At 38.6% G+C, this 15,407-nt stretch overlaps 3 protein-coding genes across 6 annotated transcripts; all 3 read right to left on the bottom strand.

The window, feature by feature from the left end:
- Positions 1 to 3,001: 3,001 nt before the first annotated feature.
- On the bottom strand, positions 3,002 to 6,213 carry LOC131325414 (ankyrin repeat-containing protein BDA1-like). Of its 2 annotated transcripts, XM_058357679.1 has the most exons (3): positions 6,136 to 6,213; positions 5,237 to 5,975; positions 3,002 to 4,008 (listed from the first exon to the last, which is right to left on the bottom strand). In XM_058357679.1, exons 2-3 carry the CDS (start codon positions 5,777 to 5,779, stop codon positions 3,277 to 3,279), a joined length of 1,275 nt encoding a protein of 424 aa, XP_058213662.1. In that variant the 5' UTR covers positions 5,780 to 5,975; positions 6,136 to 6,213; the 3' UTR covers positions 3,002 to 3,276. The 2 variants fall into 2 exon arrangements, with proteins under 2 accessions (XP_058213662.1, XP_058213653.1); XM_058357670.1 differs by lacking the exon at positions 6,136 to 6,213 and having other exon boundaries at positions 5,237 to 6,029.
- A 1,870-nt stretch (positions 6,214 to 8,083) lies between these two features.
- On the bottom strand, positions 8,084 to 10,302 carry LOC131325400 (ankyrin repeat-containing protein BDA1-like). Of its 3 annotated transcripts, none has more exons than XM_058357651.1 (2): positions 9,678 to 10,302; positions 8,084 to 8,660 (listed from the first exon to the last, which is right to left on the bottom strand). In XM_058357651.1, the coding sequence occupies exons 1-2, from the start codon at positions 10,245 to 10,247 to the stop codon at positions 8,469 to 8,471; spliced, it is 762 nt and encodes a 253-aa protein (XP_058213634.1). In that variant the 5' UTR covers positions 10,248 to 10,302; the 3' UTR covers positions 8,084 to 8,468. The 3 variants fall into 3 exon arrangements, with proteins under 3 accessions (XP_058213634.1, XP_058213643.1, XP_058213645.1); XM_058357660.1 differs by having other exon boundaries at positions 8,084 to 8,605; XM_058357662.1 differs by having other exon boundaries at positions 8,084 to 8,637; positions 9,678 to 10,301.
- A 2,077-nt stretch (positions 10,303 to 12,379) lies between these two features.
- LOC131317463 (ankyrin repeat-containing protein BDA1-like) lies at positions 12,380 to 14,554 on the bottom strand. Its single transcript, XM_058347014.1, has 3 exons — positions 13,985 to 14,554; positions 13,209 to 13,263; positions 12,380 to 13,083 (listed from the first exon to the last, which is right to left on the bottom strand). The coding sequence occupies exons 1-3, from the start codon at positions 14,552 to 14,554 to the stop codon at positions 12,380 to 12,382; spliced, it is 1,329 nt and encodes a 442-aa protein (XP_058202997.1).
- Positions 14,555 to 15,407: the final 853 nt, after the last annotated feature.

The following is a 15,407-nucleotide window of genomic DNA, read 5'->3' as shown; positions in this document are numbered from 1 at the left end:
TACACGCAAGTGCAAAATGGTGTTGCCTCGATCTACAGTAACTTGAGTTGCGCGGGGGCAGGTTTGAACCAACTTTTTCAATACGTCGAGCTTGCCTTCCATCGTAGCGATATGAAGAGGGTAATAACCATCTCGATCATGAGCCATGCACATCTCAGGCCTAAGCTCCACTAAAGCTTCCTCAATCTTTAAGTCCCGTTAGCGGATGCTATGTGAAGAGCCGCGCCTAGTTCCGCATCTACAACTTCAGCAAGCTGTGGTTTGATTTCCAAAAGTTTTAGAGCAAATTCTGCTTGCCCTATTGATGTAGCCACGTGAAGCAGATTTTTCCCTTTGAAACTTCCCACCAAAACTTTATCCAGAATGTAATTATCCTTGACAATTATTTCGTGTAGCGATTCCAGATCCTCTCTCATTGCTGCATCATAGAGCAATTCCTCCATTCTCTCCCACAACTTCTCTCTCTCTCTCTCTCTCTCTCTCTCTCTCTCTCTCTTCAAATGTTGAATGCTTTACACAGACAAGAATTCGATGATACAGTGAAACATCTTCTGAATTGGATTTAAGTATAATGCCCGGCCAAATATTGAGGAATATTGTGAATTCACCTTAAAGCATGTGAACAAACGAAGATCTTAGGAAGGCATTTATTTAAATCTTTTTTTTACTCTCTCTAAGAAAAAAAAAAAAGGAAAGGAGAAAAGGAATTATTTGGTTGTATTAGTGGTAAGTAATATATAAGAGAGAGAAAGAGAGAACAAATTACTTACTTCCAGTCAACAAGCCAGTCACTTAGAGTAGATAATTTGCTTGCAATATGGTTGGAAGACGATGATCCGAAGAAAGATACTCCAGTTTGAAGACAAAAGATGGTTCCGGGGTTCCCAAGGGTGCGAGTAACTATATATTGCTTTGGAGAGATACCGTCACATAATGTCCAGACTTGAATTGATGCTGAAAGATTTATGAAGTCCGCATATAGTGAAACACACAAGGCCCACAAATTATAGCGAAAAGTCGAAAACCCTCCTCCACCTCCACACACTGCTTCTTCTCTGCATAATAAAGTGGAGCTAGCACTAACTTATGTCGTCGTCTATCCTAAAAGCCTTGCTGGTCTTCACCACGTACAAGGAAATTATTAAAGTTAGTGCGTCTGAAAAATCGGGACTTTACTTTGTTTTTTTTTTTGCGAAAAAGTAAAGTTGCATCCCAATAATTTTCACAATGATCAGCACACCACAAGAAAATTGAGATCACCCAACGGTTTTGTTAGCTACGGTTCAAAAAACCGTTGGTAAAAACTAAGGGTGTCAAATGGGCGGGTTTGGGTCAAAATGGACAAGTTATAAGTGGGTTGGGTCTTTAATGGGTCATTGACCCATTTAGACCCATTAATTATGAGTTCAATTACCCATACCCAACCAGACTCATTTATTTAAAATCAAACCCGACCCGCCCACTAACCCAATTATCCACCACCACCACAACGCCGCCACCGCCACCACCACAACGCCGCCACGACGGCCACCGCCACCGCCACGCCACCTGCACCACCACGCCGCCGCCGCCACCACGGCCACCGCCGCCACCACCACCGCGTCACCACCACGCCGCCGCCGCCACCACCACCACAACCGCCGCCGCCACACGGGCTCGGATCAAGCTTAAGAAGGGCATTAATGGCGGAGGCTGCAGGTGTTTTGGAAGTGAAACATCGGGACGAAGGTTATTTTTAAATTTCGAATTTGGTAAAGGGATGAAAATTTTTCATGGGTTACTTTCATGCCCATTGGGTCATTTAAGTTGACCCAATTGATGTCCAATTAAGACCCAACTAATAATGGGTTAGTTGGGTTTGGACCCATTCTTACCCAACTAATAAATGGGTTGGGTTGGGTCTATTTTTTAGTTGATGGGTCTGGGTTTGTTAATGGGTCTTGGTTCAATTTGCCACCCCTAGTAAAAACTGTGTCTAGTATCACTTTCTACTACGTTACTAAATATAACCGGGTATGGAGCAACTGGTTTCAGTAGCAGTTAGAATGAGAAATTTTTGGGTGCAAATAGGGTACAGTTGATGTGGTACCTGGCGCGCACATCCTGGCCATCCAAAAATGCAACCGACGGTGTTTCCAATTTTTGGTTGAAAGCTTTCCCTCTTTTCCCTAATAAATTTCTATTTCGCCGTTCAAAAAAAAAATGTATATGTTATATATTAGATATTTCAAACATAGACTGAAAAGTGTGTGTGTTGTAGTTAGTTGAAGCTTGTGCGCAAAACTTAGAAGACTCGGGTTCGAAATCTAGTATGAATCCTCGACAACCTTTAGCCGACAAAATTTTTTTCGTCACTTATATTATTTGTGATGAAAAACATGCAATCTATGACGATTTTCTTTCGTCACCCAATGTAATTTTTCTTGTAGTACGATATACACTAAAAGGTTATGATTTAGGGAAAATGTTATGAATTTTATTGATGAAAAGTTACGAATTTTTAGTGTAAAAGTTACGATACGAATTAAAATGTTATGGATGACCGGTTCTGCAGGCAAGTTCATGAGGTGGCACAATATGTCAATATGGATAACACAATAGGTGCATATAGATTTTTAATTTCTCTCGACGAGAGGAATCTACAAGTATAAGATTATGGTGGAAAATTGAGAAAAAAAAAGAAGACAAATAATCACAAAAATTTGTTTCTTTTGGATTATTTTTGTCTGAACTTCTTTGATATTTTGACTATGACTTTTTACATACTACATTTCTCTAATTGAGACAATTTAATAATTCACTAAAAAATTAACCCAAAAATAACAAAGGCGAATTTTTTTGAAATAAAGACAAAATAATCCTTTTGTGTTATTAACCCAAAGACACACCACCTTCAGTGACAACTTTTGGTTATTACTTAAGTTAAATACTAAAAACAAACCAGTAGACTGACCATAATATAATTACTAAACAAACACGTCCCTTGTATCTCCATTCAAGACACGTATAACATAAATACATGACATGAGTACCATAAATTTGCAGGATGACCACAAAGTACAAATAGGTACGCATATACCATATACATGCAAATAGAAACGTGTCCTATAGTACTTTCCGAGAATGAAGCTGCATATAAGCTTTGGTCTGACTTTATTTTAGACCCTCTGCAAGTTTGTGGTGATATTTGACTCTCAGGACTAGTCGAGGTAACCATAAGTTGACCTGGACACCTGAGAGAGAGAGAGAGAGGTACAAGCATGAGCATGAAAAAGATCAAACAGTACTGGACACGTTCTCGCCAACTGCATTTGGAAGAAGTCTCGGCCTAGCCCTAAATATTCTTGAAATCCTTTCCCTGGCCTTCTTTGGTGCATGCATAATCGCGGCCTCTCCCGCAAAACTTAACATCGAATAGGCCCACACGATCACAGAAGCCAAAATGATTATAATTTCAGCTGCCATATGCTTCGGTGAGACAACAATGACGGAATATGTATAAGCAAATGCTGTGGTCATGATCGTCATAACCGACGTTATAGGTAGAACCCACCCCCAATGACTTCTTGGCGCTGGCACAACAGATACTAGGAGCAATAAGATTAAAAACAAAGATAGAAGGAATCCTACCGTGTTGAAATACATGAAGCACGAATATGATTTCCGATATTTATACGCAAGTATAGCTTTTCCGGCTAAGTGGTCTTCTGAATCTTCTTGCCAAACACCACCCGGAGGGTTCACCCCCACTTGAAATGCCATTGTTGCAAACAATGATGATACAACCATTAATGTCGGCATTAGTTTCTTTGCCCTTGGAGACGGAGTTAAAACCAACATATGTGTTCGTCTTTTAGCCCCAGCTGCACCTAGCAAGTTCTGGATACAAGGATCCACTTCTTCATCATGACGACTTTGCACAAAGAAATTAATATCCATCGCCGTCCACCCAGCTTCATTAAATGCATTCACATTTATTTCAGTACTATTAAGTACATGTTTGACAATCTGAAATATGTAATATATCCGGTCTCACGAATAGATAAAAATTAACAAAAGAAAATATAGATACACATAAAAGGAAAAAGTCGATCAATAATTTAGCTTTGGAATACACTAATGATTTAGAGATCATCTATGTTGACCATATTTTGGGTACCATATTATGTGTCAGTAAAGATGATCACAATAGCATTGCTTTTTAAACTAGGTGCACAATTTTTTTGAACAAATCTCTGTTGGCCATATTTTGGGTACCATGTTATATGTCACTAAAGATCACCATAGCATTGCTCTTTAAATTAGGTGAACATTTTTTTAGCTTTTCTTCAAAAAAAAAAAAATGTACTTAAATTTCTCTCATCAAGACGAATCGAAAATATGTAAAATTCGATGCAAAACCTATAAATTTTTTTTAAAAATAACTGTTCATTAAGAAATTGTTCTAGTTAAAACCTGAGCTAAACAACGTTAATAATTTTTCTTTGCCGAGCCAAAAAAATAAAATGTTAATAATTCGCCAAGAACGTCCCAAGTCCTCTCTCCCAATTAGGGCTCTTCTCTTTCAATCTCATATTTTACATGTTTTTTCATATGTTTGTCATGGGATCTGATCTCTTTCTATCTCTATTTGTATATTTCCCCTTCTTTTCCTCTCATTGGATTTATCATTCATCACCAAGGTGTTGTTAAGAGGCGGTGCATAACCAAAGATAATGGTGGTGGATATCCATCGAATTGTGGAGGGTGGTGCATAACCAGAGGCGGTGGTGTTTCAAAGACAAATCCTTCGGGCTGGCTCGCCGTCGCCACGATTCAGGGAGTTTGGGATTTTTGTTGTATAGTTTTCTGTTTTTAAATTTTTTCTTTTTGTTTTTTGGATAAGATTTTTAAATTTTTTTGCTCCTCTAATTTGAATTTAGGCAACACTTTGGAGCTGATCTAGTCTTTATCATTGACATGTACTATGGATTGGCCGGGAAATCCTGTAGTATAGACTATTGCTAAACTTTTTTACTAGATTTGCTTCCAACATCCGTTAGGGAGCTTTAGTCTTGATCATAGGCAATAGTCTCCTATCTGGATTTTTATGTTTACTTGTTGGAAGTGTTATTTGTATTTTTGGTTCGAATCCTTGATATGTGTTGCTGGGTTCTTTATGAATGTAATGATTTTTCCAATGATAACAAAAAATTGCCAAAAATTTAACAATGAAAAAGTTTGAATATAGACATACCTCAGAACGCTTATTGAAAACAGCTATGTGTAATATGGTATTGCCATTGGCATCCCAAGAGTGGGGAAATTCGGGATCTCTGATCATCTCTAACAATAGTTGCAGACTTTCAAGTTGATTATAGTTTACACATAAGTGCAAAATGGTGTCGCCTCGATCTACAATAACTTGAGCTGCGCAGGGGCGGGTTTGAACCAACTTTTTCAATACATCGACCTTACCTTTCATTGCAGCAATATGAAGAGGGTTATAACCATCTCGATCACGAGCCATGCACATCTCAGGGCTGAGCTTCGCTAAAGCTTCCACAATCTTTACGTCCCCATTAGCAGATGCTATGTGAAGAGCCGTGCCTAGTTCTGTATCTATAACTTCAGCAAGCTTTGGTTTAATTTCTAGAAGTTTTAGAGCAAACTCTGCTTGCCCTGTTGATATAGCCACATGAAGCGGATTTTTCCCTTTGAAACATCCCACCAAAACTTTATCCAGAATGTAATTATCCTTTGCAATTATTTCATGTAGCGATTCCAAATCCCCTCTCATTGCTGCATCATAGAGCTATTCCTCCATTCCCTCCCACAACTTCTCTCTCTCTCTCTCTCTCTCTCTCTCTCTCTCTCTCTCTCTTCAAATGTTGAATACTTTACACAGACAAGAATGTGATGATACAGTGAAGCATCTTCTGAACTGGATTTAAGTATGATGCCCGGCCAATTATTGAGGAATATTGTAAATTCACCTTAAAGCATGTGAACATTCGAAGATCTAAGGCATTTTTTTAAATCTATTTTTTACTCTCTAAGAAAATACAAACAAAAAAAAAAAATGGAGAAAAGGACTTATTTGGTTGCATTAGTGGTATAGATAAGAGAAAGAGAAAGAGAGAACAAATTACTTACTTCCGGTCAACAAGCTAGTCTCTTAGAGTAGGTAATTTGCTTGCAATATGATTGGAAGACTATGATCCAAAAAAAAAAAAAATTAGTTTGAAGACAAAAGATGGGACAAACACACAAATTAGAGCAGAAAAGTAGATCGAAAACTAGGGCTGCAAACGATCCGAGCCGCTCGCGAGCGGCTCGGAGCTCAGCTCGATAACGGCTCGGCTCGGCTCGGTTCAAGACAAAAACGAGCCGAGCTCGAGCTCGAGTCCTGGGCTCGTTTCATAAACGAGCCGAGCTCGAGCTAGTCGAAACTCGGCTCGAATTGGCTCGCGAGCTCGATTATATAATATATTTATATATATATTTATATATATATTTTTACATATTTATATTTATTTATATATATATTTATATATATTTGTTTCATAAACGAGCCGAACGAGCCGAGCTCGAGCTCCGTAAATACATATCGAGCCGAGCTCGAGCTCGAGTCCGGCAGCTCGTCACGAGCTCCAGCCGAGCTCGAGCCAACTAAATTTTTGCCGAGCCGAGCTCGAACACTCTAAAACTCGGCTCGGCTCGGCTCGTTTGCAGCCCTATCGAAAACCCTCCTCCACCACCACACACTACTTCTTCTACATAATAAAGTGGAGCTAGCACTAACATATGTCGTCTATCCTAAAAGCCTTGTTGGTCTTCGCCACGTACAAGGAAATTATTAAAGTTAGTGCGTCCGAAAAATCGGGACGTTACTTTGTTTTTGGCAAAAAGGTAAAGTTGCATCCCAATAATTGTCACAATGATCAGCACACCACAAGAAAATTGAGATCACCCAACGGTTTTGTTAGCGACGGTTCAGTAAACCGTTGGTAAAAATTGGGTCAAGTATCGCTTTCTACTACGTTACTACATATAACCGGGTATGGAGCAACTGGTTTCAGTAAGTAGTTAGAATGAGAAATTTTTGGGTGCAAATAGGGTATGGTTGACGTGGTACTCGGCACGCACATTCGGGCCATCCAAAAATGCAACTGACGGTTGGATTGAAACATATATATTTTTATTTTTTTATTTAAAATTCGTTCAATACTTTCAATTCGGACTGCAGTTTAAGCCAAAACACACATTCAACGACAACTTTTGGTTATTACTTAAGTAAATACTCCACTGGACTAGCCATAATAATCACTAAACATCTCGGGATGAAAAAGGGTTACTGTTAAACGGCATATGAGTGAGAAGCCTAAAGAGCATCAATCACCTCAGTACCTCACCAATTAAGCAATCACCTGGTGAGACTCCAACCCTCATCTTTCCTGTGGAAGAAGTGAAGAAGTGTCTTTGAGCTACAAGCTTATTGGTATTAGTAATTATTCATAATAAATCCCAACACCAATATTCATTGATATTTTTCGAGTAAGCTAAATAATCTACTAGACTACTCCTATAAGTACTAACAAATGGGTCATATTCTATTATATATTCTCATCAATTATCACAATTCACAACCACCACACATGTCTCTTGTATCTCCATTCAAGACACGCATAACATAATACATGACCCGAGTACCATAATTCGCAGCATAACCACTAAGTACAATTGTACGTGCATATATAATATACATGCAAATAAATACACGTCGTATTGTACTTCTTGAGAATGAAGCTAAGCTTTGGTTTCACTTTATTTAGGACCTCCGTAAGTTTGCCCATGGCATTAGTCTATTAGGATTGGTTGAGGTGTGTAAGCTAGTTTAGACATCTGAGTTATTGATTGAGAGAGAGAGAGAGAGAGTCCAAGCATGAGAATGAAAAAGATCAAACACTGGACACGTTCTCGTCAATTGCATGTCGAAGAAGTCTTGGCCTACCCCTAACTATTCTGAAAATCCTTTCCTTGTTTGGTGCATGCATAAATGCAGCCTCTCCCGCAAAACTTAACATCGAATAGGCCCACACGATCACAGAAACCAAAATGATTATAATTTCGGCTCATATGCTTCGGTGAGACAACAATGACGGAATATGTATAAGCGAACATCGTGGTCATGATTGTCATGACCGACGTTACATGTAGAACCCACCCCCAACGACTTCTTGGCGCTGGCACAACAGATACTAGGTGCAATAAGATTAAAAATGAAGACAGAAGGAATCCTTCCGTGTTGAATTACAGGAAGCACGAATATGATTTAACATATTTATAAGCAAGTATAGTTTTCCGGCTGAGTGTTCTTTTGAATCCTCTTGCCAAACGCCGCCTGGAGGGTTCACCCCCATTTAAAATGCCATTGTCGCAAACAACGATGATACAACCATTAATGCTTGCATTAATTTCTCCGCCCTTTAAGATGGAGTTAACACCAACATATGTAGGCGTCTTTTAGCCCTAGCTGCATCTAGCAAGTTTTGGATACAAGGATCCACTTCTTCCCGATGACGATTTTGCACAAAGAAATAAATATCCATCGTCGTCCACCCAACTTCATTAAATGCATTCACATTTATTTCAGTACTGTTAAGCACATATCTGACAATCTGAAATATGCATATACCCGGTCTCACAAATACATAAAAATTAACAAAAGAAAATATTGATACACATAAAAGGGCAAGGTCGATCAATAAGGTAAATTTTTAAATTGCACTAATGATTTAATGATAATTTTTAATGATCATATTTTGGGTATCATATTATATGTCATCACTGTATTGGTACATAAAATGTGGTCACCAAAGTTGATCACTATAGCGTTGCTCTTAAAATTCTACTTCTTAAAATTCTCTCATCAAAACTAATAGGAAATATGTAAAAATTTGGCGCAAAACCTATTAACAGTTAGAAAAAATACTCGTATATTAAGAAATTGTTCTAGTAAAAACCTGAGCTAAATAACGTTAATAATTCGCCAAGAACGTCCCAAGGCCTCTCTCGCAATGAGAGCTCTTCTCTTTCAATCACAAATCTACATGTTTTTCAGACGCTCGTCCATAGGATTTTCTCTTTCTATCTCTATTTGTATATTTCCCCTTTTTTTCCTCTCTCTGGATTTATCCTTCATCACCAAGGTGTTGTTCAGGCTTCGATAGTGGTGGTGGATATCTATCGATTGTACAGGAGGGTGGTGCATGCACCAGAGGCGGTGGTGTTTCAAAGACAAATCCTTTGGGCTGGCTCGCCGCCGCCACTATTTAGGGAGTTTGGGTTTCTTTGTTTTCTGGATGATATTTCGCAATTGTTTTGCTAGTCTAATTTGAATTTAGGCAACACTTTCGAGCTCTTCTAGTCTTTATCATTGACTTGTACTATTACCAAAATTATTTCCGAGATTTGCTTCCAATATCCGTTAGGGAGCTTAAAGCCTTGTATCTTGATCATAAGCAATAGTCTCTTATCTTGATTTTCGTGTTTTGTTGTTGCAAGTGTTATTTGTAGTTTAGGTTCGAATCCTCGATATGTGTCGCTGGGTTCTTTATGAATGTAATGATTTTTTTCAATGATAACGAAAAATTGCCAAAAATATAACAATCAAAAAAGTCTGAATATGGACCTACATCGGGACGTTTACTGAAAACAGCTATGTGTAATATGATATTGCCATTGACATCCCAAGAGTGAGGAAATTCGGGATCTCCGATCATCTCTAGCAATAGTTGCAGACTCTCAAGCTGATTATAGTTCACACACAAGTGCAAAATTGTGTCGCCTCGATCTACAATAACTTGAGCTGCGTGGGGGCAAGTTTGAACCAACTTTTTTAATACGTTAACCTTGCCTTTCATCACAGCAATATGAAGAGGGTTATTACCATCTCGATCACGAGCCATGCACATCTCAGGGCTAAGCTCCACTAAAGCTTCCACAATCTTTAAGTCCCCATTAGTGGACGCTATGTGAAGGGCCGCGCCTAGTTCCACATCTACAACTTCAGCAAGCTGTGGTTTGATTTCCAGAAGGTTTTGAACATATTCCACTTGCCCGGTTGATATAGCTTGGTGAAGCGAATTTTTCCATTTGAAACTTCCCACCAAAATTTTATCCAGAATGTAATTATCCTTTGCAATGATGCTGTGTAGCGATTCTAGATCTCCTCTTATAGCTGCATCACCGAGCAATTCCTCCATTCTCTCCCACCCCTTCTCTCTCTCTCTCTCTCTCTCTCAAAAGTTCAGAATATTCATTCGTAACTTATTTGATTAATGTGTCTTTTTCTTCCACACACTAGCATTCATTCGTGGGTCCAAATTTGTTTATGAAGTCTGACCATTCACTTCACAGTATTCATAGAAATCTTATCTTTTTGGTACTATCATGTAGGAGTAGGACCCAAAAGACATTTTGCAAAAATCATGGTGACATCACCACATAAATAATCGTGAAGGAAATGTTGAGGCCGCAGGATCAGGCGGTAAAGGATCTCGTCCAGTTTACTGTGAGTGAAAAGTGGGTTGTGGAGGCGCACAAATCTGATTAGTTGGCTATTAAATGAGGTGGAGAAGTTGGTATTGGGTGAGAGTTGTGTGGTGTGTGCTTGCATCAACCTATTCGGTGCATTTAAGAGTGACGAAGAAAAACAGAGAGAGAGAGAGAGAGAGAGAGAGAGAGAGAGAGAGATTGATTTCCAGACGGGAAATCATCTGTATTTTGTGCTTTGATTGTGAGATAGTGTGAGATTGCTTCTCTCCGACTCTTCACATTTTTTGTGTACTGATAAAAAAGAAAGACATTCCACACCAAGAGATTGGTCCGGTGGTCAAGGACTGAAACTTAGAAAATTGTTTGCTTCTCAGTTCTCGTGTTCAAAACTTTGTGGTTGTTACAAGCTTCTTTGGGGTTAGTCTTTACGGAGTTTTCCACCAGTTTTAATTGAGCTCTCCGCAAGAGAGCGGTGTGCAGGGACGGATCTAAAGGGGGGCACGTGCCCCTACTCAAAAGCGTACTCTCACTCGAAATTAAAAGATTTTTTGAATATATTTTGTATAAATTAGCATAATTGTGAAAGTGTGCTATTATATAAATATACACGCTTGGATATATCTCGAAAATACACATATAAAATTAGTTTTATGCCTGAATTTCATCATATGGTGCAGTAATATTCGTTGTTTTATGAGGTGTTTGTCTATTTGGAGCTATTCTTTCTAGATTATCTTTATTTGTAGTCGTCTGGGAGAAATATTTTCAAATAAAGTCATTAACAAAACTAACTTGATCATTCTAAAACTTGTCGACGTTCATTTAAAACATATTTTAAAATTTTTTGTCCAAGATTTTGCGCTCATTTTTACCTAATTTAACTTAAAGTGTACGTTATAAACTTTTGTAGTTAGTAATGCATGCCTTAATTGTATACGATCTTACTGTGGTTGACTTAAAAAAAACTTTCGCCATTGTGATTTTCAAGTGTCCCTACTAGGCTATATTCTTGGATCCGTCCCTGGCGGTGTGATTGGGCCCTTGGAAGTAATTGATGTGTGTGTAAGTTGACCCGAATTTATTAAAAAAAGTACTTCATCTATGTGATTAGAATAGATGGGTTCACCAAAAATGAAAAATAGAAAAGGTTGGTGTGAGGATTCAGAATGGAACATCTCACTTGAATAGGTGGTTTATGTTCAATAAAATTACTTGAGTTTTTGCCCTTCAAACTTTAACCCAAACTACGTTAAATCAGGTTTGCTAAGCTCGACTTGTATAAGTGTGCCCTTAACTTCCTGATTAGAATTCAAGAAGGGTGGGTGTGTTCAAACTACGTTATTACCTGAGTTTTTGCCCTTCAAACTACGTTATTACCTTAATTATTCTCATCAACAATTATTCTACAACCATAAACATTTATACAAACTCACTCATATGAGTATATGAAAAGTATTTGTGGTTGAATAATAATTATTCATACATGTCAATTATCACATGAACCACACATATCTCTTGTATCTCCATTCAAGACACCCATAACATAACAGTACATGACAGTGTACCATAATTCGCAGCGTAACCACAAAGTACAATTGTACGCATACATCATATACACGCAATAGAAACATGTCCTATAGTACTTCCTGAGAATGAAGCTACGTACATATAACCTTTGGTCTGACTTTATTTAGGACCTCCAATCCGCAAGTTTGCGGTGGCATTGGTCTCGCTTGAACACGTAAGTTTGAGAGAGAGAGAGAGTCCAAGAATGAGTAAAAAAGATCAAACACTGGACATGTTCTCGCCAACTGCATTTGGAAGAAGTCTCGGCCTTACTCTAGCTAGCTAATCTGGACATCATTTCCCAGTCCTTCTTTGATCTGGAAAGCTCAAAGGCAGCCACGACCTCTACGGCCAAAAGTATCATCACAAAGGCCCACACGATTACAGAAACCAAAATGGTATTGGTTACGGCCATCATATGCTTCGGTGAGACAACAATGATGGAATATGTATAAGCGAACGCCGTGGTCATGATCGTCAACCACGAGATGACAGGTAGAAGCAACCCCCGAGGATTTCTTGTCACTGGCACAGCTGTCGCTAGGATCGATAAGATTAAAAACAAAGACAGAAGGAATCCTACCGTGTTGAAAAACATGAAGCACGCATATGAATTCGGATATTCATCAGCAAGCATAGCTTTTCCAGCAATGTGTCCTTTGAAATTGTCTTGCCAAACACCGCCTGGAGGGTTCACCCCCACTTGGAATGCCATTGTTGCAAAAAGAGATGATACAACCATTACTGTCTGCATTAATTTCTCCTGGCTTTGAGACGTGAACACCAACATCTCTCTACGTCTTCTAGCCCCAGCTCTACGTAGGAATTTTTCGATCCACACATCCACTTCATGCCTATGTGAACGATTTCGCACAAAGAAATAAATATCCATCGCTGTCCACCCAGCTCCATTAGGTGCATCCACATCTATTCTAGTACTCTTGAGTACACGTTCGACAATCTGAAAAACGTAGATACCTGGTCTCACGATTAGATAAAATCAAAAGAAAATATAGATACATGTACGGAAAAGGACTAGAGGTCAATAAGGTAGATTTTAAAATAAGTGAACGTTGTATTAGCTTTTGTTCAAAAAAATTTACTTCTTAAATTTCTCTCATCAGGATTAACAGGAAACATGTAAAAATGTGATGCAAACTAATAAAAATTTAGAAAAAATAATAGTGTATTAAACAATTGTTCTTGTCAAAACATGAGCAAAACAACGTTACAATGCGCCTACAACCCAAGGCCTCTCCCCAATGAGGGCTCTTCTCCTTCGATCTCAGATCTACGCAAGTGATTTCATAGGTTTTTCTTGGATCTTCTCTTTCTACTCTCTTAATTTGCATTTTCCCCTCCTTTAATTTCCTCGCTTTCGATTTATCTTTCAACACCAAGGTGTTGTTAGGGCTCCAATAGTGCATGGTTGGTGGATATCCATCGACTGCGGAGGGTGATCTGCTAGTGGCGATGGTGTTTCAAAGACAAATCCTTTTAGTTGGCTCGTGCGCCAATGTACTTAGGGAGTTCGGAATTTTTTCGTTGTATTTTTTTTCTGGTTCTTATATATATATTTTTTGTTTTTGGATGATGTTTGCAATTTTTTTTTGCTGCTATAATTTGTATTTAGGAACCACTTTGGAGCTTCTAGTCTTTTATCATTGAATTGTACTATTGCCAAACTTATTTCCGAGATTTGCTTCGCAATATGATTTTTTATGTTTTGTTTTTTGAAGTGTTATTTGTTCTTATGTTTCTATCTTAGGTTAGAATCCTCGACATGTGTTGCTGGGTTCTTTATGAATGTAATGATTTTTCAGTTGATAAAAAAAATTGCCAAAAATTTAACAATAAAATAGTTTGGATATGGACATACCTGAAAACGCTTACTGAAAACAGCTAGGTGTAACATGGTATTACCATTGGCGTCCTTAGATTGTACGAAATCGGGATCTCTAATAATCTCTAGCAATAGTCGGAGACACTCAAGCTGATTATACTTTACACACAAGTGTAAAATGGTGTCGCCTCGATCTAAAATAACTTGAGCTGCCAGGGGGCAGGTTTCAACCAACTTTTTCAATACGTCGACCTTGCCTTCCATTGCAGCGATATGAAGAGGGTTATTACCATCTCGATTACGAGCCATGCACATCTCAGGACTAAGCTCCACTAAAGCTTCCACAATCATGACGTCTCCATTAGCGGATGCTATGTGAAGGGCTGCTCCTAGTTTCGTATCTAAAACTTTGGCAAGCTTTGGTTTAATTTCCAGAAGTTTTTGAACAAATTCTGCTTGCCCTATTGATGTAGCCACGTGAAGCGGGTTTTTTCCTTTGAAACTTCCCACCAAAACTTTATCCAGAATGTAATTATCCTTTGCAATTATTTCGTGTAGCGATTCTAGATCCCCTCTCATAGCTGCGTCACAGAGCAATTCCTCCATTCTTCTCCACCCCTTCTCTCTCTCTCTCTCTCTCTCTCTCTCTCTCTCTCTCTCTCTCTCTCTCTCTCTCTCTCTCTCTCTATATATATATATATGTATATATATATATATATATATAACAGATTCAGTACTGTATGTTTTTCAAGAATAAGTTTGGAAAAGGGCTCAATGCTCTACACATACAAGAATGCGATGATAATAAAGGGATGGGCAAATGGAATTCTTTGCTTGGAATATAATTAAAGAATGTGTAAGAGAGAAAGAGAGAGAATAAATTACTTACTTTCAGTTAACTATATACTCTTTTAGAATAGAATAGAATAGATTATTTGCTTGCAAAATGGTTTGAAGACGATGATCCAAAGAATAATAATATAGGTTGAAGGCAAGGATGGGTCCCCAAAATCTTCTAGCAGTAAAGAAACCCAAAGTCATGGCTGATCCTCTCGTTCGTCCACCCCGTTTCTTTTCTCAGCTATTCTCCCCGTCCGGCGTTTCCTTCCCTCCATCCGCCTCTCAAGCATCATCTCCCCCAATCTTTCTGACGGCATTGTTTTTCCACCATCTCTCGTAAAACTAATTGGTATTAGCGAATGCTTCAATTAAGTTTTTTATGGTATTCGACATCACATCCGCAAGTCTGTTTTTAGAGTGGTCGGAGAGAGTGGCATTGTGTAACCAAATACATGAGGGCACTTCGGACCCAACACCCTCCATCCCCTCCTCACCTTAATAGTCCTACAGTTCCAATGTCAGCCAACATACAGCAAACATCCAGGAATAAATTGTTGATCGAACACCAGTCAACATAGTTATTTTCTTTCATAGTTGGATTCGTTTGCCGACTCTGACC

Source organism: Rhododendron vialii, chromosome 1a (genome assembly GCF_030253575.1).
Source record: "Rhododendron vialii isolate Sample 1 chromosome 1a, ASM3025357v1".
Classification (NCBI taxonomy): Eukaryota; Viridiplantae; Streptophyta; class Magnoliopsida; order Ericales; family Ericaceae; genus Rhododendron; species Rhododendron vialii.
Note: the sequence above shows the minus strand (reverse complement) of the source record. Positions and strands in the feature narration are given on the sequence as shown.